The sequence below is a fragment of the Prunus mume genome, linkage group LG8 (genome assembly GCF_029339155.1).
Source record: "Prunus mume cultivar Tortuosa linkage group LG8, ASM2933915v1, whole genome shotgun sequence".
NCBI classification, from domain to species: Eukaryota; Viridiplantae; Streptophyta; class Magnoliopsida; order Rosales; family Rosaceae; genus Prunus; species Prunus mume.
This window is the reverse complement of record NC_142705.1, coordinates 19613709-19641505: the sequence shown is the minus strand read 5'-3', so window position 1 is coordinate 19641505 and position 27797 is coordinate 19613709. Positions and strand designations below refer to the sequence as shown.

Genomic DNA, 27797 nt, shown 5'->3' with positions numbered 1-27797 from the left:
AGAGCAATAATCTACTTAATTACAAAGCTTAAGAGAAGTTCAAAATTTCGACCAAAAAAACAAAAAAGAGAGAGAAGTTCAAATTATAAAGAAGGGAGAATTTCACTTAGACCCCTTGGAGGTTTGGCATAATTATAGTCACACCCCACAAGTTTCATTTATTATAGTCACACCCACTTCTGTTAATATTAACATATTTTCAGTTAGCTAACTAGGCTGGATTGACAAAATGTCAAGTATACCCCTTTGCTTTCTTCCTCCTAGTAGGCAACTGGTGCTCCATAAATCTAATGCAACCCCATACTTCCGAGGCTCCAACTAAAACTTCTGGAGATCGATACCAAAGAGTTTCTACATGATCGTCAATGAAACACTGTAATGAGCATCATAAAAGCTTGCCAAGCCAAAGTCTGCAATTTTCAAGATGGCACTGTTGTCAATGAGAAGATTTGACCCCTTTATGTCACGATGCAAGACACTATGAATATGAAAGTGATCAACTCCACTTAGAAGTTGCTTCATGTAACATTTGAGCAAAAGTGAAATATTTATAATAAAAAACCCGACAATTAGATATCAAGTAACAAGCCAAGTAATAGGCTATTATATTTGCACAGATATATGGTTGGGCAGTTGGGTATGTTGAGACTGAACGATACTTTGAAGAACACATGTGAAAGTTTATAGAACTCGTGTGTTATTCATTGACCCAATGCCTGCTTTTAAATGGAATTACAAGAAAATAAATTCAAAAAAGAAAGCAATAGATATCCCATAACTTAAGTGTTGAACTCATGGGATTCTCTTAAGAAATAGGTAAAACCAACGATATCATCCTATAAAACCCTTAAACTGAATGTTATTCAAGCAACCAGTTTAAAGAAGAACTAGAGCAAATTCTAAGTAACCCACACAACTTCACAAAAGTAGCCACTTTGAGTGGTTTAGTTTATGTTTGCAACCTGATCTTCACTTTGACAATAAACTAGATTAATAGCTCCTTCCTTTATACGATCATGGAGAAAATGATATCTCACATCTATGTGTTTTATTAATTGACTCAAAGTCACACAGTTTTTTAAATAGAATTACAAGAAAACAAATTCAAAAAATAAAGCAATAGATAGCTGTAAAACCAGGCCCTAAGCTCTAAAAGCCTATACAAGGGGAGGGGGGGTGGGGGAATGTGGTGAAGTAGGTGAGAAGAAAAAGACTACCCTTTTCAAATTAAACTTCTTTAAAAGCACACAAGCACAAACACAAACAATTTCATGATTAATAAATTAAAACTAGTAACAACGGAATGTAAATAACACAAAATAATTATTGACCTAAAAAACCCAACAAAGGGAAAAACTGGGGGCACCAAGCCAGGAGAGATCCAATCTACTCAATTAAGAAATACAAGAAAAACAAAAGAAGACTTAGCTCATCTATCACCTATAGGCAGCTACAATCCAACCTTTCGGCAAGCACCTTTTCTTTATCTCTTAGCAGCAAATCCTCTCAAGAGCACCAAGCTCAAGTTGCATGTAGTTTGATGTATGAAGTGAGTTATGGTTTCATAGATTCATCTATCTCAATCATGAAGTATGATTGAGCTAGACAAATGAAACCTAACTGTTGTGATGATTAAACTAGAAGTAATGAACTTGAAGCATATAGTTTAGATCAAAATAACAACAATGAAACAAAACAAATGTTTAGCCAAAATCTTGGAAATGTTTACTTGTAGAAAGCTATATGTATACAATCAATTGTACACTCATAAGTAACATAAACTAGCTGAACAAATAATAATGAACTCAAGCAATGAAAAACATTCAGCCGTAAAGAGTATAATCAACTTGGGGAAGTGTTTATGTGTATGCAATCATCCACATAGCCCTCAAGTGTTCAAGAGTGGTTGAATCAGTAAATGGGTTATTGAATGCTCAGAGGCACATAAGAAGTTTTTTCAAAAACCTTTGGAAAGATTCTTCTGGGCAAGTAGAAAGTGAGATGCAGAAAAGTTTTCTAAACCCTAGAGAGAAAAGTCTCTAAATGTGACACAATAAGAGAAGGAGAGTCTTCTCCCCCTCGGCCCGCTTGGGCCCTCCTTTGTGCTCATTTGAGTTGTTGTCATACAACACTCATGCCTTGAGCCCAATTGGGTATTTGGGCTTTTACCTCTTTAACCCACTTTATATTAAAAGGCCCAATGCATATGTTATTTATCAAACCAGCATCCAATTAATTTCTTAATTGAGATTTTTTTTTTAATAGAAACGAAACTTATTGAAAGAAAAAGAAGCGGATCACACAAGTGGATAAGAAATCCACAAGCCAAACGAGCAACAATAGAAAAACAGACTAAAAAAACAAAGACAACTCTGCCGTCTTTTGTTAAGTCAAGATAATACAAATTTCCCCTCCTAATACCACATCCAATCACAGCCCTGGTGAGAAGATCTTGAAACAAACAATACAATGGCCAAAAACACATGGTACAATTAAGGGAATAAATAATTTGAGGAACATATAACAAGTCATAGTTGAGTGAAGGGACTAAGACATGATCAAAACTTAATAAGGATGTAAGATATAAGGACCCTTCTCCCATAACTTGGGAGGTGGTTCCATTGGCACTGATAATATATGTTTGGCTTGATGGTTTGGTAAACTGTAACCCAGTAAATTAGATGTTATGTGATCAGTAGCACTAGTGTCAATAATCCATGATCTGTTACAAGTAAGTGAAGATGTTCAAAAGGTACCTAAGATGGCCAAGGCCTTGGAGAAAGATGTACTTGATGGAGGTTCCAATGCAGTCTCCTAGGATGACTCAACGGATGCAAATGAGGCTTTGGTCGAATCCTTCTTTCCACCTTTGTGAACCCATCCTTGTGGATAACCAATGATCTCATAACATCCCTTAATTGTGTGGTTATCTAATCCACATTTCGTACAATTCATTGGAAGCCGGTTACGAGTAGGGTCGGCACTGTGATCGTTCAGCTGAGATTGCTTGGACTTGGCAGTAGCCAAAGTTGTGGCATCGGAGGTTGCACTAGCTTCAGACATGGTTCCGTGTCGGTTACTTTCTCTTCGAATATGAGCATATGCTGCCTCAAGTTCAGTTTTAGGCTCCATCCTCAAAATCTCTCCTCAGATTTGATCGAAATTATTGTCCAAACCTGCAGGAAAGATATAAACTCGAAGAAGATCAATCTCTTTGCATTTAGTTTCAATGTCTTTCGGATGATCCATATTGCTTGGACTTAATTGATCAAGCTCCTGAAAAATCTCAATGAGTTCACTGTAATATTCCATTCTGCTTCAATGTGAATAATCTCAGAAGGTCAAAAATCGTGGCTTCATCCGCACCATTTGAATAGGTTTGCTTGATTGCATTTAGACTTGCTTTGATGAGTCATAACGGATAAACCTTTTAATCTGATTAGGTTGCATTGAGTCAAACAACCAACTGTTGACTTAGCAATCTGATGCACGCCATTTATTAAATGTGGGATTTGTGGCTGCAAACTGGGTAATATCATCGGTCAAGTGGCCATGTTTTTCTTGCCCAACTATTTTCATCTCTATGACTTGATGCCATAGAGAATAATTATTCCCATCCAGTTTGATTCCTGCGGAGAAGTTGGAGGTGTCACTATGCAAAGTGACGATTTGTGTGGTAGTGTTGGAGCCTCCTGACACCAAGGATTGATTGGTGTTTGCTGACCCATCATCTTTGGCCATGATAATGGCTTACAAGTGATGCAATATATATATATATATATATATATATATTGGGCTGAGGGGAAAAAAGCAAAGAGAACTGCTGCTTTGCTTTTGTCTGGGAACTTAAAAGTATTATTGGGGCTGAGATGCTCAGAAAGGTGGAAAATGATTTGCAAAGGAGGAAAATAAGACAAAAACATGATTTGACTGGAGGGAAGGTAATGGGCTGGTATTGAGTTGTATATTTGTTGAATCATGAGAACAATTATCTAAATTGGTTTGGATTACGGTTGCTGCTGCGGAAGCGATTGTTAGGGTTAGGTCAAGAGACAGTCATGATCGACTACTTTGATACCATCTCAGATTGGGTGAAATAATATTTCATTGATTATTCCAATGTACAACTATAGAAAGAATATATACATAGCCTAGGAAACTATTCTAGGAATGTAATTATGAGCCCATAATCTTGCAAAATCAAATAGTTGACTTAGACTAATTAGGAATGTACAGCTCATTTGAAAGTCTCTACAAAATTGTTGCATTTAAAAACAAAAACATAATTGTTGTAAAATGAACGATATATGCGGGAATATTGAGGAGCACATAAAGTAAATGAGACACAATATTTAAAGAGATTTGGACATGCCTATGTCATCGAAGAGCAGCAGCAGTAACTTTTCCACTATGTAAAATAATATGGCTACCATTTTAGTGTTTACAATTGTAATAACCCGGTCCTAAATTAATAGTTAAATATTAATTTATTCAAATAAATGACAATTTTACCCTGAGAATATTTTAATGGGTTTAAAGTTGACTTTTTGTTCGAGAAAGAATTTGGGGATTTCAGTTGTACTGTTGCGTAGAGCACAATGAGAAGAGTCCGTAGACACATACTGGGCTCAAATCAGAGTTGTAACGAAGAAGTTATGATCTCAGAAGCTCATGGCATAATCGTAAATATTTCGAAGTTCAGTTTTTAAAAAACCTCGATTTTCTTCTCTCTTGCGATCACCATGACTAGCCAACTTCAGATAGAAATTTCTCCCAACTCCGCCACCGTTTGAGGCAAGACCAGTCCCAAGCGAACCACCTCCTCGCTCCTCCTCACTCGATCCATTCTTCTTTGCCGCCGAAATAGCCACAAAACAAGCCGATTCCGGCGGTTTTTCTGAAATTTTTCAGAGCTCGTTCTCTCACTTCCGGCCACCATTTCTGTCAAGACAGGTATGCTTTCTTAACCTCTCGAGATGCTCTAGCTGCTGGTTGTGTTGGATAGGAGAAATTTTTGAGTTTTGGAGGGTAAATAAGAGATTGAAAATCTGCCAATTTTCGACCTCCGATTCTGGCCACTTCCGTTGACCTTTTGGGGTAGGTTAACAAAATTTGCTCCACTCTATATGGTGATCATGTAGGTATAAGTTTTGACTGACGGTTTAGAGATTTTCCGATCACCGGAATCGCTTTGGACACCCACACGTTGCTGGCGCATGGACCACTTTTTGGCCGGTTCTTAAGTCCTAAAATAATCCTCATGTCATCTCGAGCACAACGGTATGGTCGGATATGAATTTGGTTACGATCAGTCGATCAGATATCGCATATTAGGCGTTATTCAAGTGCGATATGTTCGGGCCGTTGGATCAACTCCAATTTAATATATGTTGATCTAGGCATTCCTGGGATCATGTAGGAATTCACAGATCGTGAATGAAGCTCCGGATGTTCCGATTCAATAATTTAAAGTTTAGTTTAACGATAACCATCCGATCATACAATCGCGAGTGAACCGACCGTCCGATTTGAACCAAACTTATAGGACATATTTAGTAAAGTGTGTTGAACCTATAGGAACTCTTGGATTGGTAATTGGAGGTCGTGGGCCCCGCGCGCCCTGTTGACCAAGTTTGGGCAGTTTGATCCCTCAGATGACTGTGAGTCTTCCGATGTAGTTTTACCCTTCAAGAAATACTAAAACGACCCTAGAAACGAGTCTTGACCGGTAGTCGAGTTATTTTGATTATGTTTTGATTAAGAAATTATTTTATAGTTTTTTATGGAAATTCCTGGATATTATATTGATAATTGAAATTATGGAATGGGCGAGCTTGGAATATCGGATTGGTGGGTTGTGAAAGTGAGCCTTGGGCTCGGTTATGATTATTAGAAAATCAGTGGACATTTGATATTAAGAGTACGTGGTTCTTTTAGTATGAAATTTCTTGCTTAATGAGTTTAGATTGGGAAGTGATGCATTATTGGATTACCATGATTAACAAATCATTCTTTAAAGGTTAATACTTTTCATTGATTAAATTACCATGCAATCTACTATGGATTTATATGCATTATTGGAGGTGACGGAATCTCTAGGGATAATAGTTATTTAATTATTTAATTATTTAGTTATCTATTACTATTAAGATTATTATTATTATAGTATCGAGATGGAATGATTGGTTAATTGGATTTCGACATGATTAATAAAATTAACTAAATATCTATATATGTATATATATATATATATATATATAAATGATGAATTATGGACTCTAGTTCTCGACAGTATGTGGTGTAAATTCATAGGTAGTTGAAAATTGATTTTTGTAAAGTTGAGAAAAGATTTGAAAAATGGATTTGTGGAATAAAGGAAAGTTTGTGATAAGTTTTGGATATGGTTTTCAAACCCACCACAAGAGTACCCCCATAGCCTTGAAACAGTTTGGTTATTTTTTATAATGCCCCACAAGTTTCGGGGATGCCCTGAACCGTGTGGTGTGAGGATTGCGGCTCAGGTTGACTTGGTGTCTCCGAGGCTTGCGAGGAATGCAGCTAGGTTAACTTTGTGTTTCCGATGCTTGCGAGGATGGAACTAACAGGATACTTAGAATTGACATAATATTATCGAAATTGACGGCATATTAAAGGAATTGATGGAATATAAATGGGGGTACACCTAGGTGGAGGGTAAATGAGATGTTTAAACTAAAATTTGTGATTTTATCTTGATATTTATTGATAAAAGCTTTACTACATATTTTCCATTGTGTGAGACAAAGATTGAGGATTTCTAAGTTTTCAAGAGGTTAAACAATTCATAACTATTTTCTCAAGTAATGAATTTGTTGTTACATGAGAAAGATGAAGCAGGTTTTTATTTATTTAAATTGTTGATAATGACATTTAAGTTTCACAAGGTCAGTGCTATTTTAATAATTTTCTCAGTTGCTACTTATCTGTAATAAGTAATTAAATATATATTTGTATGGTAAATTACTCAAATGGTCCTCAAATTTGTACCCGATTTACATTTTGATCCATAAACTAAATTATTTGTTCAAATGGTCCACCAACTCTTTATTAATCGGAGCTTTGGTCCTACCGTTACATTTTCTGTTAAATTAGTCATGTGAGCAGCACAGGCTACATTTATGGGGGTAAATAAGACTTTTGATCTATGTGATAACCCCTTTATCACCATTGTATCACCTATGTATCATCAATTTATCACCTATGTATCACCACTTCATCACCTATTTGGGGAACATAGGACGGTTATGGACAGTTTTACCCTTACATTTGACGGCAACATTAACATAATGTGACGGTAGGATCAATTGAGCAATTAATATAGAGTTGATGGACCATTTGAACGAATAATTTAATTGAGGGACCAAAATGTAAATCAGGTATAAGTTTGAGGACTATTTGAGTAATTTACCTTATATTTGTATATGCTTGTATGGGATGAGTGGAAGATTGTGCTAAAATCAACAACCCATGCTTGAGTTTCAATACTTTGATTTGCAAATTTCATTGAGAAATAACAATTGATGAAGTTATAAAAGTGCAAATGTGAAAAGAGGAAGAACTACGTGTGGCTTGATCCCTCAGTAAGGATACGTAGGCAACCTAGAGTACTAGGTGCAGCCGCAAGTTTAAGTGATTGAAAAGTTATTCAGCTAATTTATTTTGAAATTTTGTTAATGTACTCTTGATGTTCTAAAAGTCGAGATAAGTTTAGATGACAGAACGATTTATTCGGGTTAAAGAGGCTTGAGGCCGAAATAATGTTATGTTAGGTTGCATGAATCATATTATTGTGCATGTTGAACGTTTAGGATTATAAAAAACATGTTTTATACAAGTAAAATTATTGGGAAACGAGTGAATTACATGGGAGACTCTGCTGAATTTTCTGCAGAAGTCAAACTTGAAGAAAAGCATTTTGGAAACTTAAAAGGGAATTTTGGTCAAAAGTGCCCTAAGCACTTGCAGTGTCGGACATGCATGAGTTCGGCTCAAATTCCAAAGTGGAATTTGGGTCGTATCAATAATATCTCTAACTCATTGATATTTCCCTCTTGGAGAATTTCTCTACGCTCGTTTCTCTCCTCTCACTCTTCTTCTGTCTTCCTTCCTCTCTACCTGGGTTCTCATTTTGTTTCTCTGATGATGTGTCTCATTACAATTATTTCTTCGCTTCCAGTGAATGTGCGATTATTTCTTCCAATATGTGGACTCCACTTTTACAACACCTTCATCATCACTTTACCCACTCGGACAACAAGTCTTCAAATGAATAGTTAGTGGGCTCCACCACATTTAAAAAAAAAATCAATTCTTCTATTTTTCTTTTAACAATTGTACACTACAACAGGACGTGTTTCCTACTTAAACAAAACTACATGATTAAAACTCAAAAAGAAAGAAAGAAAGAGAAAAATCAAACTATTTGGCCATTTCTCTTTCTATTTCCAACATTCACATGAAACAAAAGGAAATGAATCATAGTTCCTACGTGTCAGCTCTCCAACTTCCCAGTTTCCATTAGAAAACGACAAATGAGCTACAGATTCCTCCTCTGTTTTTTCATATTTAATTTAATTTTTGTTGAAGTTTAATTTCGTATGATCACGGGAAGGACATAAGATGGTTTTTAGAAGTCATATTTGATTTGATTAAATAAAATAAGTTTAATCACATTCGCATGAAACAAAAGGAAATGACGAATGAGCCAAAGATTGCTCCTAGAAAACGACGAACGAGCTACAGATTCCTCCTCTGTTTTTTCATATTTAAATTTTATTTTATTTTTTTTTTGGTTGAAGTTTAATTTCGTATGATGTTGGATTCACGGGAAGGACTTAAGATGATTTTCAGAAGTAAATTTTATTTGATGAAATAAAATAAGTTTAATCACAGTAAAATAATAACAACAAAATAATTAATAAGAGAAATATATTATACAGGGCCAAAACACCAATGGGAGAAGTGGTAGCATTGAGTGGCAGATTGGGTGGGGGATCGTCGAAACTCGTGCTAGGGTATCTTCGTCGTCTTCCTTTCTCTGGTACCAACAGCAACAGTGTAGTCCATGCAAGCCTGTTTTCAGGGGTGAGGTTGAGGAAGAAGCCTGGTCCTCAATTTGAATCGATCAGGTTTGTACTTATTCTTGCCTTATTTGTTTTGTTTTTGGGTGTGTTTTTAAGCAACAAATTGTGATAATGGTGCCCCTCTGCCTTGTTGGGATAAGAATTCTAAAAAAAGTGCACTAATTTTGCATCAAGTTTATGATTTTACAACAGCTCTTTGAAGTTATTGCCTGTTCTGTTTTGTTTTGTGATGTATTCCTTACTAATGTTATATTCTTCACATCCAATTCTTATTTTGATTTCTATCCAGAATACTTCCCATGTTCATTCTAGTAACCAAACACTGCTATGATGTGTATGTAGCAAGTCTTTTCTTTTTTGGTTTAATTTTTCTTCCTGTTTGGTAGTAATATATTTGTATATCCAAGGTTTGCAAATATGAATAATTGGATGTGGAAATGCACCATTCATTTGGTCGTTGCTAATTTAGAATATTCACTTTTTGATAGTAATTTATTCCTTGCACATACGTGCATTCAAGAGATGTGATGATATTTTATATATAGATAATAAAAATTCCGCCAATTTTCTGTTGGTACGCTAAGCATGAATATGTAGTTTGACCTAATATTCAGTTCTAGATTTTGTAACTTCACCATTCCAACTGAAAGTAAATAGTAAATATCAGGCATGGGCGTTAGGGGCCAGGTAGCATCTCTCTTCTACCAAATAGGGAAGTCTTATGTTGACGTAGAAAAATGGTTCGGCACTTTCCCGCGCAACTTAGTAATGTTTATTCCTTCGGTGTGCTATGGGTCTCGGTAGGGCGTTTAATCTGTAAGATAACAAACGCTCGGTAAAACCTAGGGCACCAGTGCGGTACCAACCGAAGGCTCTCCAATGTTTAAGTAAGTACGAATTTAGTAAGATTGAACTACAGATCAATAGGCAGTATGCCGTAAGTTCTGATTGATTACCTCCAAGCTGGGATAGTTGTCCTCTTTTATAGGCCTTGGGAGGTGTGCAATTTGTTTAGAGTTTCGATGTGGGACTCTGGACATCAATTGTAGGACTGCCACGTGTCCTTGGGGGTGAGGTTGCCCTAATCGTGCGATCGGTAGGTGACGTACTGAAGCTAGGTGCCGAAGGCTCCATAGTTCTAGTTTGTTCCACGTGTCCGATGCTCATTGGAGATTTGTTTTGGTATAAACAGGAGTCCCCCAAGTTCTCTTGCGAGAGTTCTCGGAAGGGGACTTGAAGTTGTCTTCGAGAGGAGACGTAGTCCTACCGTTCAGTAAACCAATTGGTGGAGGAGCTCAACTTTGGCCCTTCCGTTCTTGTTCATTCAGAGGCGACGTCGGGAAGTCGAGCGTCCGTCAGTGGGCGTGTGAAAAGATGTCCGAGCCGTCTTCCATGCTCGCGTGCCGTCGTCCCCAATAGGATGAGCGACACGTGGCGAGTAATCATGGTCGCGCGCATTAATGCGTCGTTTGGTTTCGAGATATACCGTTCGACCCCTCTCCTATAAATAGGGATGACCACGAGGCGAAATCACTTTGCATTTTGTGAGAAGCGAGAGCTCTGTTTAAAGCGATTTTCGACGAGCTTCCGGCATTCGAGGCGATTTCCAACAAGAGCTAACGGTAACCGAGCGATTTCCGGCGTTTGAACGGCAAGAAAAGCGATTTCCGTCAAGACGATCTGAATCGCAGTTCGTGTTTCTCTTCCAGTGTTTGATTCAAGGTACCTTTCAGCACCCTTAATTTACTCTCACCCTTAACAATTGTTACGTCCTTCCTTGGTTTGAACTAGACTGACCATAGGGTTCCATTCGGTAGTCTAGTCGCCATAGGTAACGATGTTGGGATCGGTACGATAGTATCCGGCATGGGCCTTAGTTTCCTTTTCCTCTGTTTTGTAGATGTCTGATAGCGAGTCATTTTCTGAGCGTGAGCCAAACGCGTTCGGGGATAAGTCGCATCGGAAGGTCTCTTTGACTCAAGCGGTGAAGCGGCGGTCCACGATGCGTGGACGGAAGTGATCGACGTTGAGATACTCGGCGAAGGGCCCGCTCCGTTCCTACACGGCATCCGGAAGGGGATAATGCTGCACGATCCGTTGGCTATTGTCTATAGCGACGGTCGCCCGCGATAATCAAGCCTGCAGAGGCTAGCGCTAGTCCCGACAGAGGCCTCCACTTCCGCCGTGGAGAGTCACTGTCGAACCATCTCCTCGACCGAGGGTTATCAGTCCTGTCCCATCAATCCTAGGGTGCGATGGGGTTTCAAGCGAGCTCGTTTTGGCGAGATTATTTGGAGCCCAACAGATTTTCGAGAGAGATTGCGAAATTACGTGCGAGTAGTTCATACCAGATTCGGTAGGATGAGGATCCCAACGCCTACCGAATCTCTACAAGCCAAGGGCGGTGAAGTCGCCTTTTTCACGGACGCATTATACGCAAGGAGTGAGGCTTCCTCCCGCCGCTCGCAGAATCTGGCGCAGATAGGCTTTGCTCCCGCCAGTTCAACCCCAACTTCGGGTCGCGCTTAATGGGTGTGGTCACAAACTTTGCATGGCTGGCGAGGGAAAGCCTCATCGAACAATTCTCCCATCTGCATTACAAAGTCGAAGTCCGCCGACCTAAGGTGGGTTCAGCACCGCTCAAGGCTACCGAGCGCCGCCATTTTGTTAGTGTCGTGCCAACCTCCCGTAAGACGTGGAGGAACGGCGGGTGCTTCGTCCGGTGATTGGGAGTCGCCTCGGGACATCCCATCCGTTTCCACATTCCCACTTGCCTTCCAAATTGTCGGTAGGCCATCATACCGTTCAGTAGGCCTCATAGAGTGTATCGCCCTCAGAATTTTAATTCCCTTTCCTTTATGCAGGCAAATTGAAGCAGCCGAGCACTACACAAGCGGAGATTCGGCATCGAGAGGGTGAGGTGAAGGTCCCTGCCGTGGAGAGAGTTTACCCGAAGTTCCTCTTCACCCCCAATCTCATCAAAGCTCAACTTGTCAACCCGGTCGAGAGTAAGTGTACTTCCCATTTTGACACAATTTATAGCTATAATGAGAAATCTGACCTATCTTTGCTTTGTAGTGACCGAAGAGAGGAAAGTTGCGAGCGAAGAGGAAAGTTACTGCTTTTCAAGCGCACCTAATGCCTCGCCGTGTAGGGGAAGAAGAAAAAGGCGGTAGAAACGATGCCAAGCATCTTTGGGAGGAGTAGACCCCAAAACCTAACCCTCAACAAGCGCCGCCGCCGCTAAACGCCGAATCAACGATACCGGCAAACGACGGCGGCGGTCTGTCTCCCCTTAGAGGTGCGCCTACCGAGGGTACCTCCTCCAAAGCTGCGGTAAAGGCCATTCACGCGATCTGGGCCGATCCCGCCCAAAGAGCGGGCGACAGTCGAGCTCGCCGGCCATCTTGCCGAGGGACGACGGCGCCGCCGGTCACTCGCCTATCCTTCAAAACGGTACAGTTTGTGAACCACATGATCCTCGGTTTGCAAATGGAGCTGTCCGAGATCGAGGACTGCCAAGAAGCTCCTTGGAAGGAGGTGGCCGTGCCTTCCGCCTTCAAGCTTCGGTAAGTGCTTAACCATTCTTAGCCTTTCCTACCGTTTGTTTCCATCCTTGTCTAACATGTTCCTTTGCTTTTTAGGCTTCAATGGACATGTGGTTGTGCATCAAGCGAGCCATTAATGCCGCGAAAAGGGGAAGAAGGCTTATGAAGACGGCAGGCAAAGGTTGCCGAGGTGGCAAGGCTATCCAAGCTCATGCGAACTTGGTGAAGGACATGCAGGCTGCCGAACGGTAGGTTAAAGTTTATCAAGCCAAGCTTGGTGAAATGTCGGCAGCCCCGAGTCGGCGCATAGCGGCAAAGGAGGCTCGAGTCAAAGGAGGCGATCCAGTGGCCTTTGAGGAGTCGGAGTGGGCGGGCCGGAGATCGAGGCTGCCGTCCAAGAGGCAATCCAGGGATACCGCTAGTCTTCGTGTTCACTACCTTGCTTGACAAGGAAGTGGGCTCGGAAATGGCGGATCTGCTCTACCATTTCAAGCAGTACAACCCCGGAAAAAACCTCAACCTCAACTTCATTGCCGATCCTCCCCTCTTCCGAGGGCATGACCGAAGAAATGATCGAGGACTACAAAGGGAGGATGCCCTGAAGAGGCTGCCAAGGCGATGGGGTCGCTCACAGGAGGCCGAGGAGGCCGCCGTTTGATGTAAAGTTTTTATTTAAATGTAATCTGTCATAAGGCAATATGTTCTGAACACCTTAATGCCGAGGGCATCTTTTAATTTAAGCAGCTTTTAATTTTCATAGTTGAGTGTCAAGTAGCTCTACTTTCGGTATGATTGACTTAAGCGCCGTAGGCTAGTACAAGCTAACCAAGTTCCAAATTAATCATTAATAAGCTGCCAGAGGCAAAGATACATTTGGAGTTTGTTTTACAATCGAAAACCTGCCATAGGCTAGGAACTCTACACGCCGTAGGTGTGAGTAAGAATAGGCTGAAGGTTTTAATAATGTTTTCTGACCTGCCGTAAGCTAGGTGACTTTCATTTAAAGTAGTATTCAAATGCTCTACGCTCCAAGGATGACCGAGGTCTTTCCCGTTGGAGTCCCTAAGTCAATAAGTCCCCGATCACCATTTGGATGCCGATGATCTTGTAAGGTCATTCCCGGAAGGTCCGAGGGTTCCTTCCCGGGATCCTTAGTTCCCAGAGAGACTTTTGTATAACCCAATCTCTGACTCAAAGAGCGTGGTCTAACCCTCGAGTCATAGTACTGAGAGACGCGCCTTGTAAGTTTGTTCAAGGTTGGCTTGTGCTCGGCGTTCTTCGAGGTTGAGGCTCAAGGCGAGTGCCTCCTCATTTGCCTTTGGGCGAAATCTTTTATTCGGTAGGAGGGCTCTCCGATTTCCGACTACCGCCTCGAGCCAAAAGCCATGGAGAACGGTGTTTCCCGCTTGCCGTTCAGGATGTCCGGATGGCCCATAACGCCTCTGATACTTCTTCGACCAAGCTCCTTTGGCTTTGTCAAGTCGCCATTTCAATAGCTTCTTGACAATTTTTTCATCGCCGACTGACCGCTCGATTAGGGGTGAGCGCTAAGAGAAGAACAAATTAATCTTGAGGTGAGAGCAGAATCGCCAAAGGCTTCCAATCGATTGCTCGCCGCTATCGGTGATAATTGCTTAAGGGATTCAATCGACAAAGAAATGTTCATCCGATGAAATCTCCATTTTGGCTGCCGTTATTGTGGCCAAGGGTTCAGCCTCTACCCACTTGGTGAAGTAATCTACGGCGACAACAACATATTTGACCTAGCCCTTACCTTGTGGCATCGGGCCAATCAAATCTAGTCCCCATGCGAAAGGCCACTGCTTACGATTGGTGAGAGAGGCTCGGCAGGATGTGAGGGACACTACCAACCATTGGCATTTGTCCCACTTCTTGACTAAGACGCTCGCATCTTGGTGTAGGGTCGGCGAAATACCCCTGCTGAAAGACTTTGTGCGCTAGCGATGTGGACCCCGAGTGGTCACCGCAGACCCATTGTGAACTTCAAGGACGTGGTCCCCGCTTCCTTAGTGAGGCATTTCAGACGGGCGTGGTGTAGCCTCGCTTGTACTGAGTATCGTCGATGATCGTATCTTGCCGATCGGTAACGGAGCCGCCGAGCTTGGGACTTATCGGTGGCGTGGTTCCGCTCGTGAATGCATAAATTGAGACATCCATGTGTCCTCGCACGCACGCATACACAACTCCGCTGCTGCGGCTTGGGATAATATCTTCACCGCACCTTTCTTCCAATCTTATCGTTGATTGCCGAAGCTAAACGCGAGTGCATCGCGGCGCTGTTTTCGACCGGGACGGCCAATCTGTAAGCCCGGAACTTTGTAAGAGTTGGTGGGCTGTCGATAGGTACGGACATAGAGGCATCCTTCGCGCGAAGTCTGCTGTTATTTGATTCATTATGAGCCGGGAGTCACTATGAATGCTGATTTGTTTAGCGCTCATGCTCGCTAGCCGAAGTCGCCAAAAGAGCCTCTCATACTGCCGTTGTTAGAGGTTCTAAAGTTGAATTGAGGGCATATTCGACTTTGCTTCCATCCGAGTAGTCAACACCAAGCCACCTCCATGGGCCTTGTGATTTGCGAGCCACAACATGCGTGATCCATAGTGGGACGTAAGGATCAAAGCGCTCGCATCCAGCTTCCCAATTTTGTAATAACAGCTCGAGAACATGCTTCCGACGCAGTGTGTGAGCTCAGAGATGAAGTCGGCGACGGCCTAACCCTTCTCTCAGAGGCCTTGGCTTGAATTGTATGTCAAATTCTCCCAACTCGATCCCCATTTGACCAATGTGCCGATGTTTCGGCTTTGAAGTACCCGAAGGGTGATTGGTCAAGACTGTGATTTCGTGTGCTTGAAGTATGAGCGGAGCCTTCGTGCCGACACGACAAGGGCTAGTGCCAGCTATTCCAAGGGGTACCGTTCGCGCTCAAGGGCCTTGGCCGACATAAAAGATTGGTAGCTCGCTTTCTCGCTTCCTGATCAATACCGAGGGACGGCAGTTGCTTGATACCAAAGGTAGAGGAGGAGAATTTCTCCGAAGCATTTTTTACAACAGTGGTGCCTTGCTCATGTAGTTCTTCAAGTCTTGAAATGCTTGGTCGCATTCGGGAGTCCACATGATATGGTGTTTGCCCCCTTTCAAGGCTTTGAAGAATAAGTACACATTTATCAGTAGCCTTGGAGATGAAGCGAGCCAAGGCATGACGCGTCCTGTAAGGCTTTGGATGTCCTTCTGTGTCTTTGGCGCTCCATGTTGATTATGGCTTTGATTTTCTCGGGATTGGCCTCGATTCCTCTCTGGATGATCATGAATCCGAGGAACTTCCTTAAGATACACCAAGGCGCATTGCTGGTTCAACCTCATTCGGTATTGCTTGAGTATACCGAACATGAGGCCTAGGTTTTCCAGTGCCCTTGCCGCTCGCTTTTCACCAACATATCGCCGACATACACCTCCATAATGCCGCCAATATGTTCAACAAAAACCGATTGACGAGCCGCTGGTATGTTGCCCTACATTCTTCAAGTCGAAAGGCATGACGTTGTAACAAGACAACCGCGGCTCGGTGATAAATGTCGATGCTCGCTATCGCAGGATCATGAAAATCTGGTTGTACTCGAATAGGCGCCCATGAAGTCGAGCAGTTTCATCCAGCAGCCTGTGTCAACTAGCTGGTCGATCCTGGCAATGGAAAGTCGCCCTTCGAATGTGCCTTGTTCGTGTTGGTATAGTCTTGACACATCCGCCATTCCCCTTGGCCTTCAACCATGACAGAGTTGGCAAGCCGCAGATACGAAGCTTTCTGATAAAGCCGATGGCTTTTAGGTTGTCCACCTGCATGCATGGTCTCATACCGCTCGCATCATACGAACGGTGCTTCGTCTCGACCGGTTTATGGGCAGGGAGATGCCGAGCTTGTGGCTAATGACGCCGGTGATATGCCGCATGTTATCGTAAGACCATATGAAGACCTTCGCCTGTTGTCGCAAGAAGTTAACGAATTGCGCCGAGGTCCTGGATCTAAGGTGGTGCCGATCTTTACCCACCGATCGGGAAATTCCCATCTAGGATTACTATTTTGAGTTCCTCCGCAGGCCGCGCCATCAAGGCGCATGCTTCTCCTTGGGTCGCCTATAGGCCCACTTCCATTGGCGGCTTGCAAGCTACCGATTTAAGGGCAGTGTATAGCACGTCCGCGGCGCTGATGGTCTCCCGATGGTTTCGCACTGCTCGGGTAGGGAACATGGGGATAAGTGGCTTTGACCCGTGAGTGCCGTCGTCTCTACAATGACGCTGTATGTCAGCAAGGCCGACGGCGAGGAACTGGTCGTAGGTCATCGCTTTTTCGGGCAACGCCGAAGGCAATGGGCATCGACATCGCCGATCGCAGACCGATCCCCGAAAAACCTAAGTAGAGGTGTTATCGCCGATTGATCATGCCGTCGGCGATTCCCGCACCTTTGAATGCGCCGGAAAAATCACATTTACCAACTCCCGATGTCGATCAATACCCGACCTACATTGTAGTCGGCGATCTCGGCCAGAATGATCATCGGGTCATCGTGGGGGTAAATGATTCCTTCTTCCTCTTCTTCAAAATGTGATGGGTTCCCAACCCACCTTCGAACTTTACAAAGGCCGATTTTCTTCTATTCAAGACCGAGGGTAGTGAGCGCACGCACATACGCTTTATTGATCGGTTAGAGGGTCCCGCCAAAGTGGGGCCTCCATTGATGGTACTGATCATGTTGATCTGCCGATTCGCGTTTGGCTGGTGCCGCTGTGGTCCGCAATATATTGATCCAGCTTTCCCTCCCGAATCAGCCGCTCAACGATCTTCCTCGAGCTAATGCAGTCTTCGATGTTGCGGCTGCTCGCTGATGATATCGCAGAATTTGTCCAGATCCCGATTGTCCCGCCAGCTGGGCTTCGCCGGGTTTCGGATTTTTCGTGCTCGCTCATCAGCAGTGGCTCTCAAGTGGTATTCAACAGGTGAATACTTCCCGAGCGCGTCGTGATTCGACGGCTGGCGCTCGGTGGTCGTTACGACCTGCATTTCCCGCACCCCTTCTTTGAGCCACCTTGCAAATTGTCATAGTCGCCCTTTCGCTATGCGCTTCCGGAGGAGTCGTCGCTACCGCCCGGATAGCTCTTCGACACCGATTCCTCTGCCGCGCCTAAGGCCCGGGCTTGGAGTTGAAGTATTCGCCTTGGCGTGGCTGCCGCCGCTTCATCGCTCGTCGACGTGCGCCAATTGCTACCGCGGCACAAGATACCGAAGTGAGAGGGCCAAGGCCACTTGAAGGCGCCGAGGCTGCCCTATCATCCGCTTCAACACCTCGGTATTCATGATCAAGCGCCGCAGCGCACTCGCAGTGGTTCGTCTTCCTTTGCCGCACCGTGTCACGATCGCCGCAGAGCATGATGGTCCGCTCAATCATGAAGTGATTGAGGAAAATCTGCTTTAGTTCGCCAAACGAATTTACCGGTCCCTGGTACAAGGCGGTAAAACTAGTTCAGAGCAGCTCCGTAAGGGAGGATGGAAACAAAGGCACCGCCTCATAGCTGAGGCCCTTGCACCGACGCCAATTGGAAAGAGTGAAGGTGCGCCAAAGGGTCTTCCACACCGTAAAACGGTATGCGCAACGGCTGTACCTCCCTGCTCGGTCCGGATTTCTTGATGCGCTCATATGGTCCCGCCGGTTTCCCACAGTTCCCAGGACCGGGTTCAGTCGTCTTCCATCTTTTGAATTCTCTAGAAGAGTAGACGGATAGAGGGGTCTTACTGGGAACTCCTGAACTATAGTCTCTCGGAAGTTCTCCTCGGGCTTGGTGGTCTTACCTTCAATACTCGTGGGAGTTTCCAAAGAGTGTGATTTGGTGCCTTTGAGGAGCATCCTCATCGCCGATTCTACCTCCGACTCCAAGCCTCTGACCTTCTCGAGGGGTGATTTGTCTCCGGACCCTTCGCAGCGAGCATTGATGTAGACCTTCTTCGGCACGTGAGGCTGGTCCCATGGTGCCAGACTACTAATCGCTTAGAAGGCGCAGCTGCCTTTGCCTCTTCTTTCCCTTCTTCTCGCCAACCGGGTCCGCAGACCGGAAGGTTCTGAGATTGAATGTTCTGCGCTTCTCGCGATGAAGTAGTCGAGTTTCGCCTACTTGGGACGAGAGGAGGTTGTTATGTTCTTGAGCTTGGCCATTTCTTCCGGCGGGAAATCATTTGAGCCGTAAGCCCGCCAACCGTAGTCCAAGCATCGAGTATTACCAAGGGAGTGCTAGGGTGCAGCTAGGGCTTGCTCCGCTTGGCATACCGTGACGGAGTCCATCCTCCCGTAAGAACGCTTGTCCCGGGCGGTTCCCATGTGTTTTTAGGAATTGTAGGTTGATTTTTATCGCTTCCACTGACGGCGCCAAACTTTGATGCAGAAAATGGTTCGCACTTTCCCGCGCAACTTAGTAATGTTTATTCCTTCGGTATGCTATGGGTCTCGATAAGGCATTTAATCTGTAAGATAACAAACGCTTGGTAAGACCTAGGGCACCGTGCGGTACCGCCGAAGGCTCTTCGATGTTTGGCAAGCACGATTTAGTAAGATTGAACTACGATCAATAGGCGATGCCGTAAGTTCGATTGATTACCTGCCGATAGTTGTCCTTTTATAGGCCTTGGGAGGTGTGCAATTTGTTTAGAGTTTCGATGTGGGACTCGATATCACCTGTAGGACTGCCACGTGTCCTCTGGGGTTGAGGTTGCCCTAATCGTGCGATCGGTAGGCTCGGTACTGAAGCTAGGTGCCGAAGGCTCCATAGTTCTAGTTTGTTCCACGTGTCCGATGCTCATTGGAGATTTGTTTTGGTATAAATATCTTAGTTTCGAACTTATGAAAGGAAAAGGAAAGAAAAGGGAGAAAGTCCAGGTCCAACACTTTCTAATTGCTAGTTTTAGTGCTTTCTGTTTTCTGAGGGTGTATGGAACTTGGTAGAGGAGTACTTCAAGTTGTCTAGTCCATTACTGATGTTTGGTCTGTAAAACTCTATTTATACTCTTTGTTTTTGTTTTTTTCAAATTCTATATTGACATTTCCTTCTGTTTGCATGGAGAAAAAACCTCACTAATGATGTGATAATTGAGTTGTAATAGCTCATATGATACAAACACACTGTAAATTTTCTCTGTTTATATTTTTCAGACGACTCTGTAATCTTCTTTCACATTTTTAATAGTGATCCGGAGTGAAATGTTAGATTCAAAATGCATATTCCCTACGAGATTAGATTTTTTTGCTAGAAGAGGTCTAATAAGAAGTTCATTACTGCAAAATTTACTATGGTGATTTTGGTATGCAGAAAGAAGAGGTCTGCCAAATGGTTGGTTACTGAAAGTTTGATCTCTAAAATGGCTGATTATGAAGGAAAGGCAGTCGCTACTGATGTCACCTCAGGATCAATGATTTTTGAGCCTATCATTGAGGATGGAGTATTCCGATTTGATTGTTCTGCAAATGATAGAAATGCAGCATATCCTAGTATCTCTTTTATTCACAACGAGGATAGGGACACACCAATTATGAGTCACAAGATACCTTCATATATCCCAAATTTCCAATGTCTATTGGGGCAGCAGATTGTTAAACTCGAGGTCAGCAATAGATTTTCAAACAGAAATGTCTTCTCCTTTCTCAACATGGCCGCCTCGATTTTTGCATTATTTATGTTCGCCACCCATAACATGGGTACATGGTAGTTTTGTGTTCAATAATTCACGATTAGTTAATCAGACCGATGCCTTGATTACTTACGCGTGGCATTCAACTACCAGCTGTCATCAATATAAATTTATGATTTTTACATTATTTAGCACATACCGACGTTGTTACATAAGAAAATAGCAAAACAATAAATATAAAGATATCACGGGTTCATATTAGGACTAATAATACAACACAAGGTCATTATTATGGCATCAAAATAATCAAGAGGAAGTCGTCTTGAGGTGTCTCGCCAAGAGGCATTCAAAAATAGAAATATCTGAAAATAAGGAGATGCTAAAGATACAAAAACGAACACTTGGGGCACCCAGCTTATAATCTCTTCCCAGAGGAAGATGACTCACTTAATAATCTGCAAGATAAAAACAAATGAGACGCGAGCAAACAGCCTACTTATATACTAACTCAGTTATATCTGTCATGTCAGATCACATGCCAGCCTATTCAAAGTCAGTTTTCAACATCGTAGTAAAGCCACTCACTTTTTGGTCCAGACTCCAAGTAAGTTTTCAACATCAACACCTAAGAGAGTACACAAAATGTAATTACCTTAGAATTCTTCTACGATTGAAACACACTAAATGGTAAACAACAATACAACACGTAAAAATATTAAAAATAAAAACTTATTACCAATTTTGTGCTGAAAGGGAGGCTAATAATAAAAAATAAAATAAAATAAAGTGATGCGAACTCACATTGAAATGCAGACAGAGGTCATATATTTGTTCTCTTTCTGGGTCCAACTTCATCACCTACATCATCATCATCATCTAATTCATTTTCATCAATATGTTTGCCATCATCATCACCATCCTTTGACATACTGATAGGAGCCAGGTGGGCCCCAATGCTTTTGATGTGCAACCCTTTGCCGATAACAGTAACTTGAAAAATAGGTGTCTTTAATTGTTCACAAGAAATTGGAATACATTCCAGCCACACATTACCTTCCCTTGTCTCTCTTCCAAACAGATACTTCTGATCTAGATAATCATCCAATTTAAATAAAAGAGAACAAGGGCTAACAAATGATTCCGTAATTTCCCAAACAGCAAACAATACCAATTTTGTGTTCTCCAATACGGAAGTCCAAGGAATTTCAATATGAAGTTTGTAATTACGAAAACTCCTGCCATCAACATCAACGTAATCAAATTTACTCTCATCATAGTCATCAAAGTCATCACCAAAAGTGAACCATTCTGGAACTTCACTGCCACTGTCAAGTAGTGTAACGATAACCCTCTCGCTCCTCTTCATCTGTAACACAACACAACACATGCATATATATTATTATTAATTAGTCCAGCTTGCAGCGTACATAGTATAGTATTAACAATATATGTAATGTATGCATATTAATTATATAGATAAAAGATACATATGTCACCTGATTCAGTAAAAATTTTGCCATCTTTGAAAGATCCAACCCTAGGTTATCGCATAGCCTATGGCAATTAGACAAGTCCATGTTGCATGTCTTCGTCTTCCAATATCTTTGACAATGTTGAAAATCTTTCTAGTGATATGCAATCAGTCATATTGATCATTGCTACAGACGCTAGAAGTTGTACTAGAATTTCTACAAGCCTCTTGCAACCCCTCAAATTAAGCTCCCGCAAGTTGACACATTTGCTAATGCACACAGGAAGACTGACAAAATTGCTTTCGGATAGATTAGTTTTCACTAAGTTGGACCAGCAACAAAAATTCTACAAGGAATCAATATTTGATACATTGTACTCTTGAAAATACATCTCCCCATGCCTCATGAAGTCGCCATCGCGTGGATTGTTTGCGTTAGTTCGAACCTCCAAAGGAAGTGATTCTGCACTCGATAAACTTCAGAGATCAAGTTATTTGGAAGTGTGACAAGTTTTGGGCATCGACTGAGATCAATAAGAACCAGATTTTGCAACCCATAAATACTTTGTGGCATATTTGCAAGGTTTTCACATCCTCGTAAATATAATTTTTTAAGCACAGTGAGATTTCCAATTGATGAAGGCAGCTCTTCTATAGCACTTCCATCTAACCATAAAAGTTCCAGGGGCAGTGAGATTTCCAACGGATGAAGGTAATTTTTTTAGAGTGCTGCTATTTCCACCCACCTGTCCTACTTTCCCACTCATCTTATCTTTAAACCTTTAAAGACAAATTTAACCTTATTGTAAAATGACTTAAAATGACTTAAGGAAAAAGAAAGAAGAAAAAAAAAAAACGCAGACTTATGTTCTCACGTAACCTTATCGTTTGGCAGAAAGAAAAAAAAACACAAGAAAGCTATGACTCCTTGCTCATGATTCCTCGTATGACTTTTCAGTTCTCAGAACTCAATTCTCAAATAATTTTCTTCTTTTTTCTATTTATTCAATCAAATTGTTTATGAAGAAGAAAACAACAAGAGAATGGATGTTGAATAGAACGATTTCAGCGAAGAGGTAAGGAAATCCTATTTGAACAGAATTTCTAAGATCTTTATGATTGCTTAAAGCCTTGGGAGATGAGTATTTCTTGGACTCTAATTTTTTTTCCTTAAACAAATTAAAAATGTGAAAACCCAGGGATGAACAAGTTTCTATCAGCAGACCAGAAAGTTGGGAAGATGGGTAAACAAAGGTTCGGGTATGTTCATAAATTGGGGAGCGTGAGCCTGTGTTTTGGTTTTAAGGGTTGGTCATCTTTTGCCTGCTGACCAGCCATTGTCATCAAATTTTGTGATGTGAAGTTGCTTAAGAAAAAAATGCAGTTTTAGTTTGTATAGTAAATTACAGCAAAAATGCAGTTTTAGTTTGTAAGATGAAAAATAAGATACAGCAAAAATGAGAGAGAGATGTGTGGGCGTTAGAGAGAGAGAAGACATGAACAGAGAGAATAAAGGAGAGGGGAAATGAGGTAATAATTAAAATGGTATTTTAGGAATATGGGTGGGTGAAAAAATAGGATTGTGTTTTTTAAAATTTATATTGTGGGTGGGAAAATAGGACAGGTGGGTGAAATCCTTATTGCATTACTAATCTTATTTATAAATCATTGACTTTTTACATTGTCATGCATGCTCTGCGGTATAAATTTTTTATTGGTTAATCAGATTCTTTTCACTAAATAAATAAACTAGTTCTACAATTAATATGCTACAAAAATTCTACGAGCCAATTAATATAAAACTGAAACTTGTTGCTTGAGATGATCTTAGTTAATGTGATGCATGTTTGCATTATGCGCATCTACAAGGTCAGTTTCTCAATTCCTTTTCTCGTAGCCAAGGAGATTTGTCAATTCAAACAAAGTTTGTCAATTATGATCTTAGTTAAAACCATTTTTCGTCGTGGCTAGAGAAATTATACAGTGATACGGTACTACCACGTGGCAGTGCCATGTGGTAGTAATGGACTAATAAAATTATGACATGTGGCAAGATCATATTAGAGAGAGAGGGGTTTCATTAGAACGGCTGTTAACGCCGTTTACTCTCCTCCTTCTGTTCAGTTACTTTTTTTTGTTTCTTTCAAAGCAAAGTAACCCTAGCACGTGAATTTTCATTGGAGTCTGCACCAACATTCATAAAATACTTCTGCAGCCAAGAAAAGGACCACCTGCCGCCCCAAAAAAATAAAGGACTAGCCTCTGCCAAAAATGGATAATGGTAAATCAATCAAACAATCCTTTACTTTTAACAGCTCTTTTTTTTCCCCTTATTTCTGCATGTTGTTTCCAATTGCAGGCTATAATTTTTTTTCTCGATTTCTGTAGGTTGTTCTTTTTAGTATTCCGATAAAGTGGAACTAGATTCACACATAGTTAGTTGCACATATATAGTTTAATTACTTTTTGCATACTATTTCGTTAACTTGGCTGTTTGCATGAAGCAGTTATTGATATTGAAAGTGAAGAAGAAATCCAATGATTGTCAATCGTATGGAAAGTTTTGAAGAAGATTTGCTTGGAAAAGTTGTGTCCACTGAAGAGGAAGCTTATAATCTCTACAACAGTTATGCTACGAGAACTGGATTTAGTGTTCGGAGAGGACAAAAGAGATATAATACAAAAAAAGTTTTGCGGCAATTTAGTTATTTTTGTTCAAAAGAAGGTTTTCGACTAGATAGTGACCCTTCAGGAAGTAAGCATGGCTAACAAATTAGAAACGAGAATAGGTTGCGAAGCTAGAATTCGATTTGCCTTCCAGGATGACAATGGTATGTGGAAAGTTTCTCATTTTGTTTCTGAACATAACTATGAACTTGCTATGCCAGAAGAGAGGCAATTTTTGAGATCAAATAGAAAAGTGTCAGAAGCGCATTTGGGTGTGATTAAAATCATGGTGGATGCAGGGATAAGGACCACAAAGACATACTCTTATTTATCAGAAGAAGTTGGTGGGTCTCAAAATGTTGGTTTTACAAAAAGAGATTCCTACAATGTTGTCAATAAGGAGAAAATGGTCATGATTGAAGCATGTGATGCTCAAAGCTTGATAAACCTTTTCAAGCGCAAACAAGCTGAAGATCCTATGTTCTTTTACATAGTGCAAGTGGATCAAGAAAACCGAATGACAAACTTCTTTTGGAGAGATGGAAGGTCACGAATTGACTATGATTGTTTTGGGGATGTGGTAGTATTTGATACTACATATCGAACTAATAGGTATAACATGATATGCGCTCCTTTTGTTGACGTCAACCACCATTGGAAAAACGTACTATTCGGTTGTGCTTTTTTATTGGATGAGAAAACTGATTCATTTATTTGGTTATTTGAGACATTTTTAGAATCAATGGGAAGTCGAAAACCGAAGACTATTTTTACTGATCAATGTCAGGCAATGGCAAATGGCATTGAAACAGTTTTTCCTGGGGTATGTCATTGTTTATGCTCGTGGCATATATCTCAAAATGCTGCAAGAAATTTGGGAAGTTATTATGGGAATCTTGAGTTTAACCATATGTTCAACAAGTGTCTTCAAGGATATTGTGAGACAGAATTGGAATTTCAGTCTACTTGGGATGACTTATTGGCAAAATTCAACCTTACAGGCAACCTGTGGTTGAAGATATTGTATAGTATTTGTGCGAAATGGTGTCCAGTATTTAGCCAACATATTTTCACTGCTAAGATAAAATCTTCACAAAGAAGTGAGAGCACAAATAATGTTTTTCATCAGATGTCTACTAAGACAATGAGTCTTACTCAATTTATGCATCACTATGATAAACAAGCAGAAAAAATGCGTTCAAGTGAATTAGAAGAATCTTTTCGTTGCAATCAAGGACTCCCTTCTAGAATTGCCAAAAGCAGTGGCCTTCTGAATCATGCTACTACTGTCTACACAAGAAAAATATTCAAATTATTTGAAAAGGAGTTTGTAGATAGTCTGGGAGTGATGATGCATGAAGTTGGAAGTGATGGTACAATACACTCATTTGAACTGAATGAAGAAGGTCATAAAAGAGTTTACATTGTCCAACTAAATTCATTAAATTGCAGTATTTCATGTAGCTGCAAAATGTTCGAGTCTATGGGTTTATTGTGTCATCACACTCTAAGGGTACTAAATGTGAAATGTTGGAGTCAAATACCAAAACAATATATATTGAAGCGATGGACAAAAGATGCAAAGAAAGGATTGGAGGCAAGTGAGCATGGTGAATTATTACAAACAAAGGGTAAATCATCGGTCACATTGCGGCGAAATACTTTGATGTGAACAGCTTATGATGTATTGACTAAGGCATCAGAGACAGAAAATACTAGTAGAATTGCTCTGCAAAAATTGAGAGAGATAGCAGGATTGATTGAAAAACAAATGATAAAGTCAAAGGGAGAAGTTAATGCAAAAATTCATGATAGTCTTTATGATTGTAATGCAACCACATTTGATGAGATGCCAGTACAAAATCCCTCTTGTGTAAGGCCAAAAGGTATAAGCAATGCCAGATTGAAAAGCGTTATGGAGAAACGAAGAAGAAAGACATCAAAAGATATTGTTTCATCTAGTAAGAAAGTTTCATATTTTCTTTGATTTACATAAAATCCCACTAGTCTCTTCTTATTAATACTCCACAATGATGCTTATTATTATTATTTTTTTTTTTTTGTAGGAAAAACCAAGCAACCAAGCAGTATAGGCCCTTCATATAACTCATCCCATGCACCACTTAGTTCAAATTTTCTTCATCCAGATGGTGTACCCATGAGTACAAATATTAACAATCATGTATGTTTTCAGATTCTTGAAATTATCTTATTATTTACAGTACATTCGACTAATCATATATATATTATGTTACCACTGTTATATAGGTCTATCCAGCTACAAGCTTGTTAACTACCAACGGTCATGCATATTTGCCTCCATCTAACCAAGTAATCCAATTTGTTAGTTTAAACATCAAGTTTTGTGTTTTCATTTATGAACCTAGAAAATTTAACGGTGTAATATATATATTTTTCTTTTAGGATTACAATTCTACAGGGACATTATATCAATCCAATTTTTCTTTCACAAGTATGCTACAAAGTAGTGATTTGATGACACAACTGAATGAGGTAATGATTCAATCATGATTATATATCTATAGCTTATGCCTTATGCCTACTTAGGAGTATTTGGTTGATGAAGCTATATGTAATGCAGGATTCACATTCTTATGGTTATGAGCAGCAACATAATCTACATAAGTAATGCCTCCTCATATTTTATGAGGTATTGCGTAAGAACAAATAGTTATAATTATTGTCTACTCAATATAAGTACTGCCTCCTTATATTTTAAGTTATCTAATTCGTTGACTCAACTTTGTGTATAATTTTGGGTGCAGGTGCAAGAGGTGTTTATGCTTGGAAATCTAGACTCATTTTGATTTAAACTCCAATATACTCTATTGGTGTTTTTTCTATTGTACAACTTGCAATGAACTATTATGATCATATTTTTATTCTACAACCACTGGAAGCAGAATTTTTTTCTTATTTTTACTAGTCTTTACAAAATTTCTCATTTAGATTTTAGTAGAGTATGGGTCTAAACCATATAAATTGAAAAGCGTACCAAAAAAATACCCATCAAGCTTTGGTATGCCAAAAGAATGTGGTAATGATATGCTGGGCCACTTTCACCAATGAGATGAAATGGTATAACACTGAAAAAATAAAATAGAAGGACAATCAATTACAAATTTAGTGAAGTGTTTACACAAACCCAATAACTTTTTGAAATGAATGAAATTTTTATTAACATAATTTTCATCAAGTACAAGATACAAACAGATGACAACAAGAGATGACAAGAAGTCCCAATTAAATTCGTCTTCTAATCTCATACATGTGAAAAACA

The 27797-nt window shown here is 40.9% G+C and overlaps 2 protein-coding genes across 2 annotated transcripts; one reads left to right on the top strand and one right to left on the bottom strand.

The window, feature by feature from the left end:
• Positions 1-20578: 20578 nt before the first annotated feature.
• Positions 20579-21724, bottom strand: LOC107881674 (uncharacterized). Its single transcript, XM_089043357.1, has 2 exons — positions 21160-21724; positions 20579-20813 (listed from the first exon to the last, which is right to left on the bottom strand). Exon 1 carries the CDS (start codon positions 21722-21724, stop codon positions 21179-21181), a length of 546 nt encoding a protein of 181 aa, XP_088899483.1. The 3' UTR covers positions 20579-20813; positions 21160-21178.
• A 2658-nt stretch (positions 21725-24382) lies between these two features.
• Positions 24383-27324, top strand: LOC148914973 (protein FAR1-RELATED SEQUENCE 5-like). Its single transcript, XM_089043356.1, is given in 4 exon segments — positions 24383-24592; positions 24594-25902; positions 26563-26678; positions 27283-27324. Coding segments are annotated over 4 exon segments (1677 nt in total).
• Positions 27325-27797: the final 473 nt, after the last annotated feature.

What these genes read in the sequence shown, in the direction of transcription:
- LOC107881674 (XM_089043357.1), bottom strand. Translation starts at nt 21,724, where the DNA reads ATGAAGAGGAGCGAGAGGGTTATCGTTACACTACTTGACAGTGGCAGT.